Here is a 17480-nt window from a genome sequence, read left to right on the forward strand (position 1 = left end):
CTCATTTGCTGCTTGTCTTTCAGCATAACTGTGAGTCCTTTTCTTTCGCTCAGTCTTGACTTCAAATCCTCTTCAGCCTTTCTGACCTCCAATTCCTCTCCCAGATGCTGTCTCAACGGATCTTGGCCCGGCGCCTGCCCCAGGTTGCCGCTCGAGCCATTGCTCCTCGCGCATCTTTCTCTCAGATCCCAGCTCTCCGTGCTGCTGAGATTGACGATCCTCTACAGGTATAGCACCCATGTGGCACAGATGCCGTCCCCCTACTTGGTATCCGGGAGCCTAACACCCGGGGAGAGAACAACAACTACCCGAACCCTCCCGCTGTGAAGCGTGCACACAGAGACCCTCACGGTGGCTGGTGGGATGCACAAGAAAAGCGCAACTTTGGCGAGCCTGTGCATGAGGATAACGAAATCCTCGGTGTCTTCAGCCCCGAGCAATATACCCACGTCTCGCCCGGCAAGGGTTTCTTCCACCTCGGATGCTTCGTTGCTGCTTTCCTTGGCCTGGTTGGCGTTGTCAGCCTCAACTACCCCGACAAGCCGAGCGCTCCTAAGACCTACGTCGATGGTCTGGAGAAGGAGTTGGGAGGTCCCAATGCTCTGCCGGTATGTGGGCATGATATTCACAACCTCTTACGAAGGCAAAAAGCTAACCATTTGCTTTAGGCCCGCAAGTCCGGTGACAAGTGGTGATTGACATCTGGTTTCTCTTTTTGTTTGTGTAAATACCAGTACGATTTTCTATCTTCGGCGTCTTTGGGGACTGGTGGTCGATTCACCAGTCCTATGTTTCATCAAAACCCGAAAAAGCCCGATCGCATGCTCGGAATGAATTTGGATTAAAAACTACGTTTGTGTTTGTCGTATGTGCCGATATATCGCATTGATATCCATTTGATATTATGGACGTTATATTTGAGACACCACGATGTCCCCCGGGTTGTCATTCTAGAATGCCTTTTGGATATCCTTTTAGACATCAGTTTAGATGTCTTTTGAATATCCCCCTAGATCACTGTTTAGATGTAAGTCTTGCCTTATTGTCAATATTGATCTTCGCAGATAACCAGGAAACCCTTGCAGCTTTATAACTTTGAACCCCTTCAGGGAGAACAAGGATTAGGACACCTTGGACTATCAATATGCAATAAGCGCTGGTATATGAAACGAAAGGTAGAGAAATATATAGTATTCCCATAGTATAGCCAGACCATAAATAGCATTGTTTTTGGGCGGGACGCCCATACGTCAGTTGGTTCGGCAGCTTTTTGTTTCACCTCCCCCCTCCCTCTTCCCCTTCAATAAACAAATTCGCCCCTCCAGTTTTGTGACGGCTTTCACTTCGGACTGAAAGAAAAAGGAAATATATCTGAAAAGCTTCTTCTGGGTGCTGGCTTCCCAACTTCCTCCATGTTCCAGCGCTACCTGTCACCTCCTAACGTTGCACGAATTTAATTGACAACTCCATGTCGACAGCATCTACCCAATCCCGAGGAGTCAACCGACGGATTAACAGCCTCCAGAATGAGGGTCGTCATTCGCGTAACTCCTCTATAGCGCGGCGCCGCCCCCTAAACGCCAACGTGGCATACAGTCATGCCATTCGGGTTGCCTACCTTGCCTATCTCCTCCACCCTCGCTCTCGTCGCATCCAAAATGCCCCCGTCGCGCCGGCGCGGCCAAAACGATCAGCCACCTCCATTCATGATTTAATGAGCGATTTCTCCTTGGTCAGGGACTCGAAGAGCACCAGGGTTCCCCATGGCTTCGTGTCCGAGCTGGAGAAGCGGTTGACGGGCGTGTTGATGGGAAAGGAGAAAAGGAAGGAATATCAAGATCACCTAGTGGTGCGGACATTCGCTGTCTTTCTCAACGTTCTGAAGGAAGACTCGTTCCGAAAACGCATGGAGAAGGACCGGCGAGCTGAAGATCTGCTCCTGATTTTCTACTCCAACGCAGTCAAAGAGCTAGGCAAGGGCAAAGAGCATGACGATGACAGCTGGAAGCTCATGGTGGATCGGCACGTTGCACTTTTTGTCCGACTCCTTGCGCTCACCTTGAAAGACCACGAATGGTCAAAGGACCGCCCAGAGTTGGCCAATCGATTGACGGTGCTGGAAAACAAGCTTCTCCTGCAAGACCAGGACCTCATGCAAACGAACGGGCCTACGTCTGCGACAGAAAGTGTTGGTACATTGAGTTACAATGTGAAGGATATGCCCCTGGTTCAACATGTGGCCAAGATCTTTGGGATGACCACATCCCAAGCACAATCCGAAATCGATAAACACAAGTCTACCTGGACCGAAAAGGCCGCTCTGCAGGACCTAAAAACCTATCAAGCCCACCTGAACCTCCAAACACATAAAACCTTGTCTAGGGAAGATTTTGAGTCTGACGAGGCCTATGATGCCTGGAAAAAGAGCGAAGGTCCTGATCTCTCACAAATGATGCTCTCAATCATGCAATCCAACCCGGAGCTGGCCAAAAGCACCCCCGGGTCTCTTCCTCAGTTCAATTCAAGTCCCCATGAGAACCCCGACCTGTCAAGGACATCATCTGGTCGGACTGACAGAACATCTTATGTCATTGATCAGCCTGTTGATTTGAGTGGGCTGTCTCTAGAAGAGTCAGATGAATCCGATACATACACATTTATACCGTCTGACCCTAGGTCTTTGTACAAATATATCTTGTCCCAGACCTTGACGCATGATCTGCGAGACCGGGAGCTTGAAGCTACACAGGCCACATCTGACGTGCCTTCAATGAAACTGCTCTCGAAACAGTCCACGGAAATGCTTAATGAGATTTGTCTCCGCTGGCGGATTCCAACCTTCTCCCGGGTCGTGTTGTTCCTTGAGGTGGCTCAAACTAAATTTGTCGACAATGAGATTGATCTCACTACACTCGACTCGGCGTTTACTTTCGTGAAGGAAATGCCTACGGGCGAGAACCGCAAACGCAGTAGCTTTGCGGCTTCTGCTGTCCTTGATCGGCAACGATGGACCGTACATGATCTTCAGACGATGCAAATGCTGCTGTCCAAACTTCATGAGGCTCTGCTCCGGGAGCTATATGAGGCTATGATGGACTGCTTTGAGGCAAAGCCGCGCCCACTCGGTCCAGTTATGTACATTCTCGACACCCACGTCCAGATGGATCCCAGCTACGTTGAGGACCCTGAAGACATCAATCGGTTTAGCACGTATGTGCAAGAAGGACTTGCCGAAAAAGCAACAACAAAGTATCAAAGCCTTCTTAGCCAACTAATCCCCGTGGAACAAGAGGCCTGGGATCCCGACCATGTCATTCAGCTTGGAGATGCGATCTCAAAGCTTGCGCTAAAGATCCAGAAACGCTACCGCAATAACCCGGAAATTATGGGGTGAGTTCTTTCTTTCCCGTCTGTTTAGTTGATCAGTCTCTAACTTAGAAATAGTGTGAATCCCTACACCACCTTGTGCCACAACGTACTCCCTATGTTCGCCGAGGATGCACATGAAATGATCATTAGGATTCTCGACCAGGCAAAAGCCAGGGGTGAGGAGATCGCTATCGACGACGGCTTCGACCTATACAAACAGCTTGCTACTATCAGGCGGTTGTTCCATAACACCCATGAAGAGTAAGCCCCTGTACTCCTGTTCTGTTCCTGTGGAATTACTAACACGGCTTAGTGCTCCATTCCCATTCCATGTGGAGAGCCTCCTTCAAGACTTCGTCTGGAGATGGCTTCGTCTGACTGATCAAAAGATCATGGATTGGGTCAGCCAAGCTACTAGACAAGATGCATTCGCCGTTCGTGCAGATGGAACGACAGAGCTCGCGCCTGAAGATGATCGTCACAGTGTATCAGTCATTGATATTTTCCGATCTTTCAACCAAGTGGTTGAGAATATGGTGCAACTGGAGTGGGACGATGATCTTCAATATGCGAAGTTCATGACGCATCTCTCTAATTCAATTGGGAAAGGTGTGGCAACGTATTGTGACTCCTTAGAAAAGATGTTCACGCGGGAGATGGATCGCCTCACACCCGAGCAAGAGGCAGCATTGAACCAAACCACCCAGGAAAAACTGATGCAATTCGCGAAGGACACCTGGACGAATAAGGATAAAATCGAGCCCTTCCAATTCTCGTCAGAGGTGTGTTCTTGTCCATCTCAACTGGGTAAATATCGCGGCTAACATTTTTCCGTAGTCCCTGGTGAAACTGAACAATATTGAGTATGCACTTGCTCAGCTCGACAAACTCGAAAAGGATATCAACGTCGATGCATGCGCCGAAGTCATTGCAAGAAATACTCCACCGCAGCTCAAGAAGGTCCGCAAGTCTACCACCTATGTCTTTACAATCAAGGTAGTGGAGGCAGAGGACTTGAAAGCATGCGACATTGGCGGTGGCAGCGATCCATATGTCGTCTTGACGGACGAATATCAGAAACGAATTGCCAAAACCCGCATCATCTACAATAATCTCAATCCCCGATGGGAGGATGCAGTGGATCTCACAACACAGGGCCCTCTGAATATCATCGCTACCATCTGGGACTGGGATGCAGTGGGCGATCACGACTACGTTGGTCGCACGTCGATCAAGCTGGATCCTGTGCACTTTAGTGACTTCTTGCCAAGAGAGTATTGGCTCGACCTGGATACCCAGGGTCGGCTTCTACTCCGAGTTAGTATGGAAGGCGAGCGAGACGACATCCAGTTCTACTTCGGCAAGGCTTTCCGTACACTCAAGCGAACTGAAAGGGATATGACTCGGAAGATCACAGAGAAGCTTTCGGCATACATCAGTCACTGTCTTTCCAGGCGGACACTGAAGTCTCTGCTCTCTCGAGGACTCAGTATATCTAGTGTCTCGAGTTTCTTGAATCGCAACCGAGCGCAGCCAACCCTGCCGGACCCACCCCGGCAGACGTCGAAAATGCACTGACTCCTTTGTTCAATTACTTCAATGACAACTTCGCAATCATGAACAAAACCCTCACACCCGAAGCCATGAAGATGGTGATGGCTCGCCTGTGGAAGGAAGTGCTTGCCACCATCGAGAGTCTACTCGTACCACCTCTGTCGGATAAGCCGTCCCATCAGAAGCCATTAACCATCCAAGAAGTCGACATCGTATCACGCTGGCTCGTGCTACTATTGAACTTCTTCCATGCGATTGACGACGAAACCGGCGAAGCAAACGGCGTCCCAATCGATATCCTGAAATCACCCAAATACCACGAAATCCAGTCTCTGAATTTCTTCTACTTCGAACCAACGGAGCATCTCATCCGCACCTCCGAACGCATGGCCTCGGCGACTGTCAACCGCCAACAAGCGGCCCGCAACCGCACTTCTGCGCCTGCGCACCTGGGCGCCACAGGTGCCGGCTACGGCGGCTTGGGACTTCCGGCTGCCCGTCGCGCCAAGAGCATCATGCTCTCCCGCAACCTGGGCACGATGAGGAAGGCCAAGGAAGAGAAGCGACGGGAGGCGCAGGCTGATCCTAACGACGATATGATCCTGCGCATTCTTCGCATGCGCCCGAAGCTGCCGGTTATCTACGGGACCGTAGCCGTCAGAAGGAAAGACTTGCTGCCGCCGCTGCTGCTGATGCTATCGTGAAACAGAGCCTGATGGCTGGTGCGGGAAGCCGCATGAGCGGTATCATCCCTCGCGGCAGGTGAGCACCTAGCAAGCTCTCCCACCTTTTGACGTTTATGTTCTCTATTTTTTCTTATCTATCGAGCCAGCAACGTTGTGTTTCTTCTTTTCTTCCCTCACCATTTCCTTCGTATCTTGCATTCTATCTCATTGCGCATCAACACCCTTGACTCTTATGATTCCCAATTTGGTATCTGCTTGTACTCGCGCATGTATGTTCTTCGAAGGAAACGGGATCGGAAATGGAAATAATCAAGATGAAGAGGATCTCCCCGAGGATTTCCACAACATAATTCGAATTCATTCTTATTCTTATTTTAAACTTATTTTATATTGTTTTCATTGACTCGAATAAGTAAGACTTAGATTAAATAAATCTTCAAATCTACTCCAGAGCAATGCACTCGATCTCAACAGGCACACCCTTGGGCAGCTGGTGAACAGCAACACAGCTACGAGCAGGCTTGTGAACGAAGAACTTCTCGTAGGTAGCGTTCATCTCAGCGAAGTTGGCCATATCAGTCAGGAAGACCTGAGAAAAGGAATTAATGTCAGCAAATCGTCCTCCTCATAACTTGTGTACACTTCTTTCTCCCTGGCAAAGCCGAGTCCAGAATCACTACAATAACAAAGCCGGGGAGGGAAACACATACATTGACCTTGACGATCTTGTCCACGCTGGAACCAGCGGCGGTCAGGATAGCCTTGATGTTATCGCAGCAAACCTGAGTCTTCTCGCCGATATTGCCCTCGATCAAGTTCGCGGAGGAGTCAGCGGGGATCTGGCCGGAGACAAAGATCTGGCCGTTGGCGCGGATGGCCTGGGACTGTGGTGGGTTCGTTAGTTGGTTTCTTTTATAGTCTGTACAATGTGTGGGCGGAATGGTGTTTTGGTGTGTATGTTGTATTGTTCCGGTGTAGAGGGGTAGCTCCCAAGGTAGATGGAGCTGCAGATGCAGAGGGAAGGACAACGTACGTAAGGGCCGGCAGCTATAGGAGATGCGAATTAGCTATTGCTCTTTGCTTGTTTTGATTCCATTTCTGTAATTGAGTGTCTAAGAGGCAGGGGAGGATCCATAGCTGGCGGGGCTTGACTTACGAGGGCAGGCATCCTTAGCGGAGACGATGGACATGTTGGCAGACATTATGCGGGAAGGGAACTGGGGGTTGAGTGGGATTGAAGGACGAAGGATTCGAGATAGGGATAGAAGACGAGGAGTAATTCGCAGCATGGGGAGAGAGAGGAAGTTATATACGAAGGTGTTGATAACGAAGTTGCCCCGCTCTCCGAGTTTCCCTCGGAGAGGTTCGACTCTCCCCGATGAAGTCATTCGTTTACTTTACATTATGGATTTTGTTGTTATTATTATAGCTATTATAGACGTTATATTGAAATTTGTATTAAATCATGATTCAATTGTGCTAATACAGTGACAATTGCTTGCTAAAAAAATTTATGTCGTTTCGTCGTGATGCGTTAAGAGACTGCGTCTTCCAAGAACATACTATACAAAAGTCTCTTTGGGGTCATGATTTGCCTAGATTGCCAAACTGTCGTAAGAGGCTGGCAGTCTCCTCGGCGGAATATCCGAAGAATACTGGGCCATTGAAGGTGATGTGGGAGGGGGTGGAGAATGTTGGGGGGGATGGGTTTCGTAGTCGAGCCCTCGCTCACGGGAGCAGCCGGAGCAACCTGGGGATCAGGTGCTTGTTCGGCTGCTTGATCTGCGACAGCCTGGTCCTTGGGCCAGGTCTTAGGCCACTCACCACTCCAGGGGGTCTTGATTTCAGGCTTTGGAACTTCGGTCTTTGGCTTATCGTGGCCAAATGGACAACCGGGTTTATTTGGTGTAACAATATCATTTTCCTTGGGCCTTTCACCACTCCGACATGTTTCCATTTCGGGCTCTAGAGTTTCGGGCTTTGTGGTCTCGGGCTTTGATTTACCGTGGCCGAATGGACAGCCACCGGCAGGCTTAGCGTCAAGGATGTCGGCATCGGCGGGGTTATCAGGCTTGTCGGCTTGGAGGTCGGGGGATGTTGGGATAGACGCTGAGGCGGGGGGTAGATGTGTGACAGGCACTGAAATGCCCCAAGGCCTGCTTGGGGATTCACCCACGCGGACTTCACGAAGGGGACGGTCAAAGTGACTCTGACGGTTATCATCCTCATTTTTATCCTCCTCATTGTTCTCCTCGTTCGGGACACTGGGCGTACTGGGGTCCACGTTCTCGGCCCATTTTTCAACGCGTTCACTCGACGCAGAGTGCGAGGAGTGACCTTCGCCGCTAGTATGACGGTCAGGCAGGAACGCTTGGTGCTTAACACCTAAACCAGCGATCATGCTGGTCAGGCCACCGTATTTGGCGTCCAAATGTCTCATATCTTGTGGGTTTCGTTGATAGCGCTTGACGCAAATTGCGTGACTGCGGGGGATCTCATGTTTGTGTCGTTCGACGTATTCGGCGATTTCTTCTGGGGAGTGTTGATCGAGGAATCGGATCGGGCATCGGGAGACGGGACAAGCTCCCTTTGAGGACGGGGCTGATGGGGTGTGGCTAGAGCGCCGTTCTTCGAGTTCAGCCCTGATGGGGTCCAGATGCTCGTGGCCGCAGGTGGCTTCGATCTGGATCTTCGGGGCCGAGTTTTTCCCACTGGGGGCCTCGCTGCCATTTGCGCTCTGCATCTTATTCGGTTTGGAGAAGGGGCAATGTAGATTTCCCTGGGTGCCATTCGTTGTGAAGTCCTTCTCCAGCGCGATTGCTGGAGCCGGTGCTTGCGCGAGGATGCACGAGTTGGAGGATATTTGGGAAAGGCTATCTTCGGAACGGAGCAGAGATTTGCACCCTTTCACTCCGTTCTTGATGGCCAGGAAAGTATTTTCGTCTACATTTTGATGTGCAACGAGGGTCTTTATTACATCCATGGAATTCAAGGGTTGTTCCTCAACTCGAGGCTTGCTGTGTACGAGGCCCTGACGGTATTCTTCTTTCTGTTCGAGCAGCTTGGATTGAACGTCAAATGCACGATGTCTATCTTGAGGGGGCAGAATTTCTATCACATCTGTGTACTGCAAGATACAAAGTTAGCAATGTTCATCTTGTCAAATGCATAAGAGCAAGGCAGTCGTGGTCTCAATCAGATAATACATGTTAATCCGTCATTGTCACAGAAGTGACTCCTGATCTAGAGCTATTTCCTCGTCATGCGAGACCAGTATGCGGAAGCTGGGGGGGGAAGAAAGAAGAGTGGGTATTTACCTGCTTGAAGACATTGTCCATGTGCTGAAACAGCTCATTTTGTCTGTGTGTCAGCCGGTACACGGTTAGTAGGAGTGCATCGAAGGCTTTGCCCACGGCCTCGAGCTGGTCATGGTGCAGATCCGGCTGCATCTCGGCAATCATAGTAGGTAGCAAATTTATTACAAGGTATCAGAAATAATTCATCTGAGATGGAAGTGGCCGGTCAGGCTCTCAAACTTGAAAGGCATGAGAGATGGAAAAGAGAAAAACAGGCGGATTTATACGGGCTTCACCGGAAAAACTTGAAGCGAGGTGGTCTGTGCTGGTCATGTGAGGGGCTATCCCGGTTTAGGCTTGGACCAAGGTCGAGTATACTTCGAAGTACAAAGGGGTACATAGATCTACGCTTTTTTAAATTGAATAGAGTATCTGCGTGCAGGTACATGCAGGTACATATAGGTGAAAACGTATTAAGATGGCATCTATAGTGTCAAGTAATACTTCAGGTATAATTGTGAGACAATGAGTCAGTACAGTCATCCTTTCCGTCTGGGAGGTATCCAACCTTGGAAGGATGGTATTTCCAAGAATATGTCATTATTTTGGTCTCTAGTTTTTCCAGGGGGGATTGTGTAGCCTAACTAGGGTGGTTCCAGTCTCACGGAATGACGCTCCCAAATAGGGTATATATATATTCGGCACGGTCGAGGACAAAGCAGATATATCTGTGGATAAGAACATCAACAATAAATACATGTAGGTAATAAAAGAAGTAAAAATAAATATAGAATATTACAATGACGAATCAAGCCCAATCCAACCAAATTTGACTTACGATTTTCCTTGTCTCTGGCTTATGTAGCACATTATCGCTTCCCTCTTCAACAGCCCGGCCGGGCTAGCTCAATCGGTAGAGCGTAAGACTCTTAATCTTAAGGCTGCGGGTTCGACCCCCGCGTTCGGCTATTCCTAAAAATACTTGAGATTTCTTTTTTGCTCTTTTTATTTATTTATTATTTTGTTTCGAACTATGATCTGCAACTGATTATGCTTTTCCCCTGTTATCTTCCAAGGTTGTTTCATGCTTTACTTTCGTACTTTTGTCCCCGCCCACTCCCCCTAAAAAAACGAGGGGCAAGTCATTTATGCGATTGCACGGACAATCCCCCCACCATCTGCACAACAGACATCCCGGTATGCAGCACGCACATTTGTTTCCAGTAAAGCCACTGTGATGAGTTTCAGATTCACGTCGTGAATTGAGAGATTCCATTGGTTAGGGCTAAGTGTAATGGCTGTACGATGTGTCAAGGACTGGCCATACGGCATATCCGCTGAGATGGTCTGATCCAATGCGATTTTAAATCTCCGGTCTAGACAGAAGCCAGAGTGAGTCATTTATGATGATCCATTGATAGTGGTAGTTTTAGTTCTAGTTTCGGTCTGCCTGTTGTCCTCCTTTGGACCTTCAAAAAGTAACCACAGACTCCAGATGTCAGTTCAACGGTCTAGGCTTCTGGGGAACCGGAACACTGCAGGGATGACGAAGGAGTGGTATCAGTTTGCAACACAATTCGTCCCCTGACGATGAGGGGACTGAGCACTACCTAGGTAGGTTTTACGGGCTAATCAATTAGGGTCTCGCAGATCCGACCCGGGTTGGACCATATCTCTTTGTACTCCGTAGAAGTTATACTAGTTTAGGAAGTACAGTTTTACCTTCTAGAAGAATATGCAATTGCGTGACCAGTATTTTAATACTTTTTTTAATACTCTAGTATTTTACCTGCGATCTGACCGCTGATTTCAAATGGTTGTAGAAGACTTGATAGTTACATACATCTGATGATAGGACATGAAGTATCACTACACATGTTATATATATCAAATAGGATATAATATCAATAAAAGTATATAATATATAAATATATCTATCAAGTATATCAATTATATTAATCTATAGATATATATAAAATACCCCAAAAGGTCAAAAAACGAGAACAGTAAACGATCTAGACCTTGTGAGGGGCACAGTTATCTGCTTATCTGTAATTTTACCCATTTCCCTTTTTTCCCCCTCCAAATATTTTTTTTTTTTGGTCTTTTCCTTTTTTACCCTTTGACTTCCAACCTCCCCTCCTTCTCTTCCTCTCTTTCCTCCTCATAATGTCCTCCACTACCCCAGATGCCTCCAAAGTCGGACTCCCCGCCTCCGATGCCACCAGCGCCGCCGAACTCGCCAGTCTTAAGGTAAGACTGCGCGCCGCCCTGCGCCAGTTCCCGGATTTCCCCTCTCCGGGAATTCTGTTCGAGGATATCCTGCCTATCTTTGCCGATCCTTCTTTGCATGAGGCCCTGATCCGCTCCCTGGAACTTCACGTCCTCACCAACTACGGCCAGAAGCCCGATGTCATTGTTGGCCTCGAGGCCCGTGGCTTCCTTATGGGACCCAGCCTGGCGCTGCGTCTGGGTGCCAGCTTCGTCCCCGTGCGCAAGCAGGGCAAGCTCCCCGGCCCCTGTGAAACCCAGGGCTACGAGAAGGAGTATGGTCAGGACTTCTTCCAGATGCAGGCCGATTCCATCAAGCCCGGCCAGAAGGTCCTCGTCATTGATGACATTATTGCTACCGGTATGTGATAAGAACCCGGTACATATGTACTTGATACTAATAAACTATTTTTAGGTGGCTCTGCCAAGGCCGGTGGTGAGCTGATCCAGAAGATGGGCGGCGAACTCCTTGGTTTCATCTTCCTCCTCGAACTTGAGTTCCTTCACGGACGCGATAACCTCCCCGCGCCGGTGTACACTCTCCTGTCTGGCCAGGCTTAATTTATACACACCGCTTCGAAAAAAATCATTTCTTTCTGCGACGATCTCAACTGCCGATTATAATGACTCCATCCTTTTTAAAAGCCCGACAAAAGCCCGGCCATTCCCGATCTTGCGGTGAACGTCTGTCACCCGCTCCTTCCGGGCCGCCCCATCAAACGATCTACTCGAACGTCGAGTCTGGAGCCTTGTTTCGCTGGTCGACGGCACCCGTCACAGCCGGCGCAGAGCTGCCCGCCGGATAATACCCAATATAGACAAATAGCTTTATCAATACAACTCGATATGTGTATAGACTGGCAAATTAGATTTTCTTATTTCAATAGAGTACCTTTCTAGCAATTGAACAATGATATAATTCTAAAAGCATCTGTCTTATCTATCTCAAACTAAATCTAGTATTCTATTCAGGAATGAACTTCCTCATAACTCCCTCCGCCCATCCCACGGGAACCCCCAAATCCACAGACTCCCGAATAGCCCGATTCATCCTTGCAATATACTCAAACTTCGGCTTAGACATTCCAACACAGTTCTCATCAACATAAACCAAAACCGGCACCTTCCCCTTATTCTCAAGCCCCGCCCTAACCCCCTCCCCATCCAACCACTTCACAACATCCGCCTCAACAAACCACTTATTATAAGATCCATCCCCCTTGCACCCGGGGCCTAACAGAAACAGGCACACCATCCCCAGCCCCCGCATTAGCAGCCTCCTCATCAACACCCTCATAGCCATCCAGAATCATCTCATCACCAATATCCATCTGATAAAGAACGCCGTAGACCGCATCCTCGGACCCGGAAACGGGAATCTTATGCGCGGTTTCGGAGTCTTGATTCGCGACGCGCAGACTGGGTGGTGGGAGGACGTTTGCGTAGCCCGGTTCACAGATTAACCAGCGCCAGTGTGGGAGGGCTGCGATTGCTAGTGGGGTGGCGGAGTGAGCTGGGTTTATGCGGCAGCGGGTTTTCATTTGGGTTGGGGGAGAGATTGGAGCCGTAGGCGAAGTAGAGGTATTTTGGGTATTGGGGTGGTTTTGTGATAAGCGGGGTGGGTATTGGGGGTTGGGTGTGTCTTTCTGTTGCTTGGAGGTTGGTGTTGGAGAGCATTGTTTCTGATGGGTTGTTGTTGAGTGTAATGTGGACTTGTGGAAGAGACTTGTGGAAGAGATGAAGGGAAGAGAAAAGAAGAGAAGGAAAATGAGTCAAAAGTAAACAGACTATATATGTAGGTAACCTTGGGACCCCGCTGTTGATATTGCCAGTTCTACAGGGGTTGGATCAAGTCCAATCCATGTGTACTGTCTTTCCTTTGAATATTAAAGCTGTTCCCTTAAGCAGAGAAACCCCTAAAAAAGCGGTTATTCCCAGGAGTTTCGAGCAAGTAGAGGTATTTCTGTTCCAGAGAAGATTATGTCTCTCAGACACTCGTTCTTTATACTACTAACGGGATACTCTATTGCAACCTCATCCTGCACGTCTTCGAAGTCTCACGGCCACCTTCTTCGTAGGTGGTAACGTTCCATATGGCACCCATTTCGTGTCAGGCTTAACCTGTTCAGCTTGTTGAACATCGACCAGCCCAGATTCAAACAACTCGAAGAGCAATCCCAGCGTGCCGATGATTACATTCTTGGCAAAATGACGACCAGGGCACATACGTTGGCCTCCACCGTAAGGCATCCAACATTCAGTCAAGCCTTCCAGACTGAAATTTGCTTCTTTTTTGTTCTTTCGAAGAAATCGCTCTGGCCAGAACTCACCCAGAGGTCTGACAATGCTCTCCGGTCTTGCGGCTCCCCAGGCTTGTCTGTTATAAGCCGTAACCGAGGCGAATATTGTCATTGTCATGTCTTTGTCAATAGTGTAATCCGGACCCAGCTTGAAGTTGGCATCCTCATTTGTGCGTGTCGTGGTGGTTGTAACGCAGAGACGCAAGACTTCCGCGTAAGTGGATTGCAGCAGAGGTTTAGTGGAAAACTTGGGAATATCAAAGTCGTCAGTTTCTGGTTTCAAACAATCCTCGAGCTCCGTCTTCAGTTTTTCTTGCAATTCCAAGTCTCTGAAAGATTCAAAAATATACCAGAAGACAGCGGGAACGACATTTGCATTGGATCTGTAAGTCTCTTAGTTAAGAACCTTTCCTCTAACAAAATGAGAAGTACTTACCCAAAAATAAGGCCAAGGTGCTCAGATGCGATTGCGTCCTCATTCAGACCATACTCCCTCAAATAATCTTCACGAGCTTTGATGAATCTGGTCCCAAAGAATTCATCCCACTCAGGCCCCTCCTCCCCATGCTGCGTATAATCCGACTTGCAACTTGCAAGCCGATTCCATGCCTTGATATTCGCCAGCAAACGTTCCCGGGTTTTGTATGCAGATGGAATCATCCAGCGAGGCAAGCCACGGGAATAGTTTGCGACCTGATGTTCGAATTTCCAAAAGTCCTCCACGATGCCAGGATACATTTCTAGAATTCGTGAACCCATCATGGCTTCAATAATCGAGGGAGTGACCTGGATCTGAAGCCATGTATAAAAATCCGAGATCTCCACCCAACTGTCCGGTTGAATCTCGAGCTTCACTAGCCTGCGCTTGAGAATTGCAAGGTATCTCTCTGACATTTCCAGGAGGTGTTTTCCTGACAAGTACTTGACGCTGACCTTCACCTGGAAATCATGCATATGCTCAGGCATTCCTCCCGGTGTCGAAGTGGGATCATGAGCAGCATAGAAGCGCAAATATTCTTTAGGCGTGGAAAACCATTTCTCCATGACAAAAGCCATCATAGGCCTGTTCGTCAGGGTCCTAGAAGACCGCAGTATGGTTCTGATATGATTCGGGTTGACGATCATTGTGAACCCGAAGGATCCAGCACGGACTGCAATAGGTGAAAGATAGCCCCAGCGTTTGCTAAAGCATTTGTTAGTAACATCACGACTGCGTGTAGATACGGGACTTGCACTGTGCTAGCCAGGAAGCTGGCCATGCTCCATTCTAGGTCAAAGGCATGGCACAGCCTTGGGAGGTAGTATGGAAGGGTTGGTGCTTCCTTTCCGGGCCTCTGGCTGTTTCGAATCCGGATGAATCTAAATAAGGACAGCGTATATGTTGACACAAGAAGCGTCAATAAGGCGAGGACTGCGACTCGAAAAGGCGTAGAATTGACTGTGATAAGGAGCGGATTGGCAAACAACGGATTTTCCTAGGAAATAAACACGCTGTTAGTAAACCGAAGCTTAATGTGGTGCAAGTGTAGACATACCTGATTGGGTATCCTAAGCATACTGTGGCTCTCAGAGATGTTCTCCATACTGGAGGAAGCCCTTTCCAAGATATTTGAAGCAATGGTGAGCGCAGAAACAGGAGTCTTTTCCTGGCAAAAGGGCATTATAACTAGTCGATTTAGTACTAAAGTGCTAAAATTCGGTAAGCTTATAGTGTACTAGTATGCATGCTGTCCTATGCATGTGCCCCTCTTAGTGTCGTTTTTTCCATGCCGAGTCTTATAGAATGGGTTATTTCCTACTCCTTCCACTTTGAGAATACTTAGACTACGTGGCGTTGTCTTGTGGTTATACACAAAGTACCCTTCAAGCATGGGATTATACATCCATCTAAGGAAATGAGTTAATGAAACTTCATAGACAGATATCGTGACCTGGGTATATCGAAGTTATTAAGACAAACAATCCCTAGAATCTTATCTGCTAGCAATATGCTGGGTTTAACTGTCCTTAGAACGAACGTGCTGAAGACGATATTACCAACGGCTGTAATAGCGAAAACGCCAAGAAGTGCAGGGATACTCATCGTACTAGCGACACAGCTATTGCATTAAGGCTAGGGGATAAAATTGGCTAGTATTGTGGCCATAGTGTCCGGAGAAAAGAATCTCAGGGAACCAGGGTATGTATAACAATGGTGTCGACATCATTTGGCGTCTGCGAATGGACAAGAAACGAAACTACAACATACCTACATAGCTGACAGCAGATGTGAGACATGAGCTACTCCGACTAGGAAAAAGAGCAGGGATGTTGGTGACAGTCTACGCTAATTGATGCAAGTGTACTTCGTATGGAGTGTACTGCCCCACTTGGGTATGAACGGTGGGTGCTATATATTAATTTCTCGACTCCCCGAGCCAATCAAGACTTCGTTGGAGAAAGGTAGGACGTTGGTCACAGACATGGCTGCGGGCTAGATCTTCTACTAAAGCACAAATGGCTATCGCGGACATTGGAAGAATTTAACGTTGATTATTACGGAATATCTGATTTGAAATGTGGGAGGTAAATAGATACTCCATGGACGCAAGTTACGTCTTATCTGTCCACATAATAACAGAAAATGGCTCGATTGGTATTTGGGGTAAGCTGACTTGCGAATGGAGGTTGAAGAGAATTAAGTCAAGGGCAGTAAAGTCACGGGAGCATGTAGCCCTTCAAGGCTCCATATTGTATTACGACATCTGGACGTGATAGAACCAGCATCAACCTCCACGGTGTAGGACTTGCCTTTTCGACAATGCTTACAACATGACACTTTACTCAATATTTCGGTCAGCACATAGAAAAGAAAAGAGCCCGGTGTCCCGATTGTCCCGATTGTCCCGATTGTCCCGATTGTCCCGATTGTCTCAGCCCAAGACCTCAAAGCTTCCCAACGGGCAGATCCCAGCAGAGATATTAGACCTTATATACGAGCAACTCCCCGTGCTAGAGCAGCTCTACTTTGCACTGACATGCAAATACCTCTACGCCTACTTTGTCTCATTCCTCAAGACGAAAGACCCAGACCATGCAAAGCTCCTAATCCCAAGTGAAAAGCGTCTACCAATATACCGCAATGCTGAGCTTGAAAAAAGACCTCGAATCCAGCTTCTACGGCAACTCGAAAACGAACGCTGGAAATGCTGCGTGGTGTGTATGAGTCTACACCCACGCTCGTCATTCAAACCCTCTAGGCACTCCACAAAAGGGAGCTGTTGCTATAAGTGCGCTATACTTGATGGCTGCTTGCCTTTCGCGGGTTTAGTCGACATCTGCCTTGTCTCAGCATCTCATTCAACGAGCGGCAACTTCTATTGGATATACTATCTTCTAGCGAAGACGGCAGAACTCTGTTTCCGGAAGATTTTATTCATGATCGCTGGACGAAACTCTCGCATCATTGTAAAGTCACCAATCACCCTTACGCACAAGTTGCAATCACAACGGAACTCTATAAGGATAACCACGAGTCTATCCAAGTCCGCAATACCTACACTTTTGACTTTCCGGAGGGGTTAGCGGGCGTGTTGAGTGGTATCTGTCCACACAAGGAGACTAACAGGTGGATTAAGCAATTCTTCATAGAAGCGGGATTGGATTACTCTGCATGGGGGCAAAAGGCATTCCCAACGGCGACAAAGCGTCATATGTTCAAGGTCGTTACTGAGAGGGATCTGGGTCATAAGACATGGATAAGGGCGGATGGAAGGTCAATCGAAATGACCGCGGTTGAGCTTGGCTCTTTGAATGGATGTATGAGATTGATATATTCACGGGAGTTGCTGGATGTCGATGAATCTGCTATGTTTAATATATGCTAGCTATGTTATGTATGTGTCTATTGTGTCTATTGCTATTTGCGAGCTTAATGAAAGTCTTAGATTACCTGAGAGCTTAAGTACCTCGGTCTTATACTCCCAAATCTACAACCCTTGCAAGGTGATGATCAACCACTCCAC

At 48.1% G+C, this 17480-nt stretch overlaps 8 protein-coding genes across 8 annotated transcripts; 4 read left to right on the plus strand and 4 right to left on the minus strand.

Moving 5' to 3' along the window:
• Positions 1-104: 104 nt before the first annotated feature.
• N7519_006347 (uncharacterized protein) lies at positions 105-695 on the plus strand (the record flags this gene model as incomplete). The annotated part of the gene is made up of 3 exons (XM_057293123.1): positions 105-227; positions 279-608; positions 669-695. 3 exons carry the CDS (start codon positions 105-107, stop codon positions 693-695), a joined length of 480 nt encoding a protein of 159 aa, XP_057147934.1.
• Positions 696-1468: 773 nt separating this feature from the next.
• On the plus strand, positions 1469-5689 carry N7519_006348 (C2 domain protein; the record flags this gene model as incomplete). Its single annotated transcript, XM_057293124.1, has 6 exons — positions 1469-3390; positions 3445-3630; positions 3683-4151; positions 4207-4858; positions 4903-5573; positions 5633-5689. 6 exons carry the CDS (start codon positions 1469-1471, stop codon positions 5687-5689), a joined length of 3957 nt encoding a protein of 1318 aa, XP_057147935.1.
• Positions 5690-6051: 362 nt separating this feature from the next.
• Positions 6052-6811, minus strand: N7519_006349 (YjgF/Yer057p/UK114 family; the record flags this gene model as incomplete). Its single annotated transcript, XM_057293125.1, has 4 exons — positions 6052-6198; positions 6320-6493; positions 6643-6656; positions 6766-6811. 4 exons carry the CDS (start codon positions 6809-6811, stop codon positions 6052-6054), a joined length of 381 nt encoding a protein of 126 aa, XP_057147936.1.
• A 332-nt stretch (positions 6812-7143) lies between these two features.
• Positions 7144-9070, minus strand: N7519_006350 (uncharacterized protein; the record flags this gene model as incomplete). Its single annotated transcript, XM_057293126.1, has 2 exons — positions 7144-8736; positions 8927-9070. 2 exons carry the CDS (start codon positions 9068-9070, stop codon positions 7144-7146), a joined length of 1737 nt encoding a protein of 578 aa, XP_057147937.1.
• Positions 9071-11074: 2004 nt separating this feature from the next.
• N7519_006351 (adenine phosphoribosyltransferase APT1) lies at positions 11075-11737 on the plus strand (the record flags this gene model as incomplete). The annotated part of the gene is made up of 2 exons (XM_057293127.1): positions 11075-11537; positions 11592-11737. 2 exons carry the CDS (start codon positions 11075-11077, stop codon positions 11735-11737), a joined length of 609 nt encoding a protein of 202 aa, XP_057147938.1.
• A 62-nt stretch (positions 11738-11799) lies between these two features.
• N7519_006352 (uncharacterized protein) lies at positions 11800-11982 on the plus strand (the record flags this gene model as incomplete). The annotated part of the gene is made up of 1 exon (XM_057293128.1): positions 11800-11982. The coding sequence occupies one exon, from the start codon at positions 11800-11802 to the stop codon at positions 11980-11982; it is 183 nt and encodes a 60-aa protein (XP_057147939.1).
• Positions 11983-12378: 396 nt separating this feature from the next.
• On the minus strand, positions 12379-12717 carry N7519_006353 (uncharacterized protein; the record flags this gene model as incomplete). The annotated part of the gene is made up of 1 exon (XM_057293129.1): positions 12379-12717. The coding sequence occupies one exon, from the start codon at positions 12715-12717 to the stop codon at positions 12379-12381; it is 339 nt and encodes a 112-aa protein (XP_057147940.1).
• Positions 12718-13210: 493 nt separating this feature from the next.
• On the minus strand, positions 13211-14601 carry N7519_006354 (cytochrome P450; the record flags this gene model as incomplete). Its single annotated transcript, XM_057293130.1, has 2 exons — positions 13211-13859; positions 13913-14601. The coding sequence occupies 2 exons, from the start codon at positions 14599-14601 to the stop codon at positions 13211-13213; spliced, it is 1338 nt and encodes a 445-aa protein (XP_057147941.1).
• Between the last annotated feature and the right edge of the window lie 2879 nt (positions 14602-17480).

Source organism: Penicillium mononematosum (genome assembly GCF_028829835.1).
Source record: "Penicillium mononematosum strain IBT 11891 chromosome Unknown utg000003l:1.0-8172316.0:1.0-8177699.0, whole genome shotgun sequence".
NCBI lineage: Eukaryota > Fungi > Ascomycota > Eurotiomycetes > Eurotiales > Aspergillaceae > Penicillium > Penicillium mononematosum.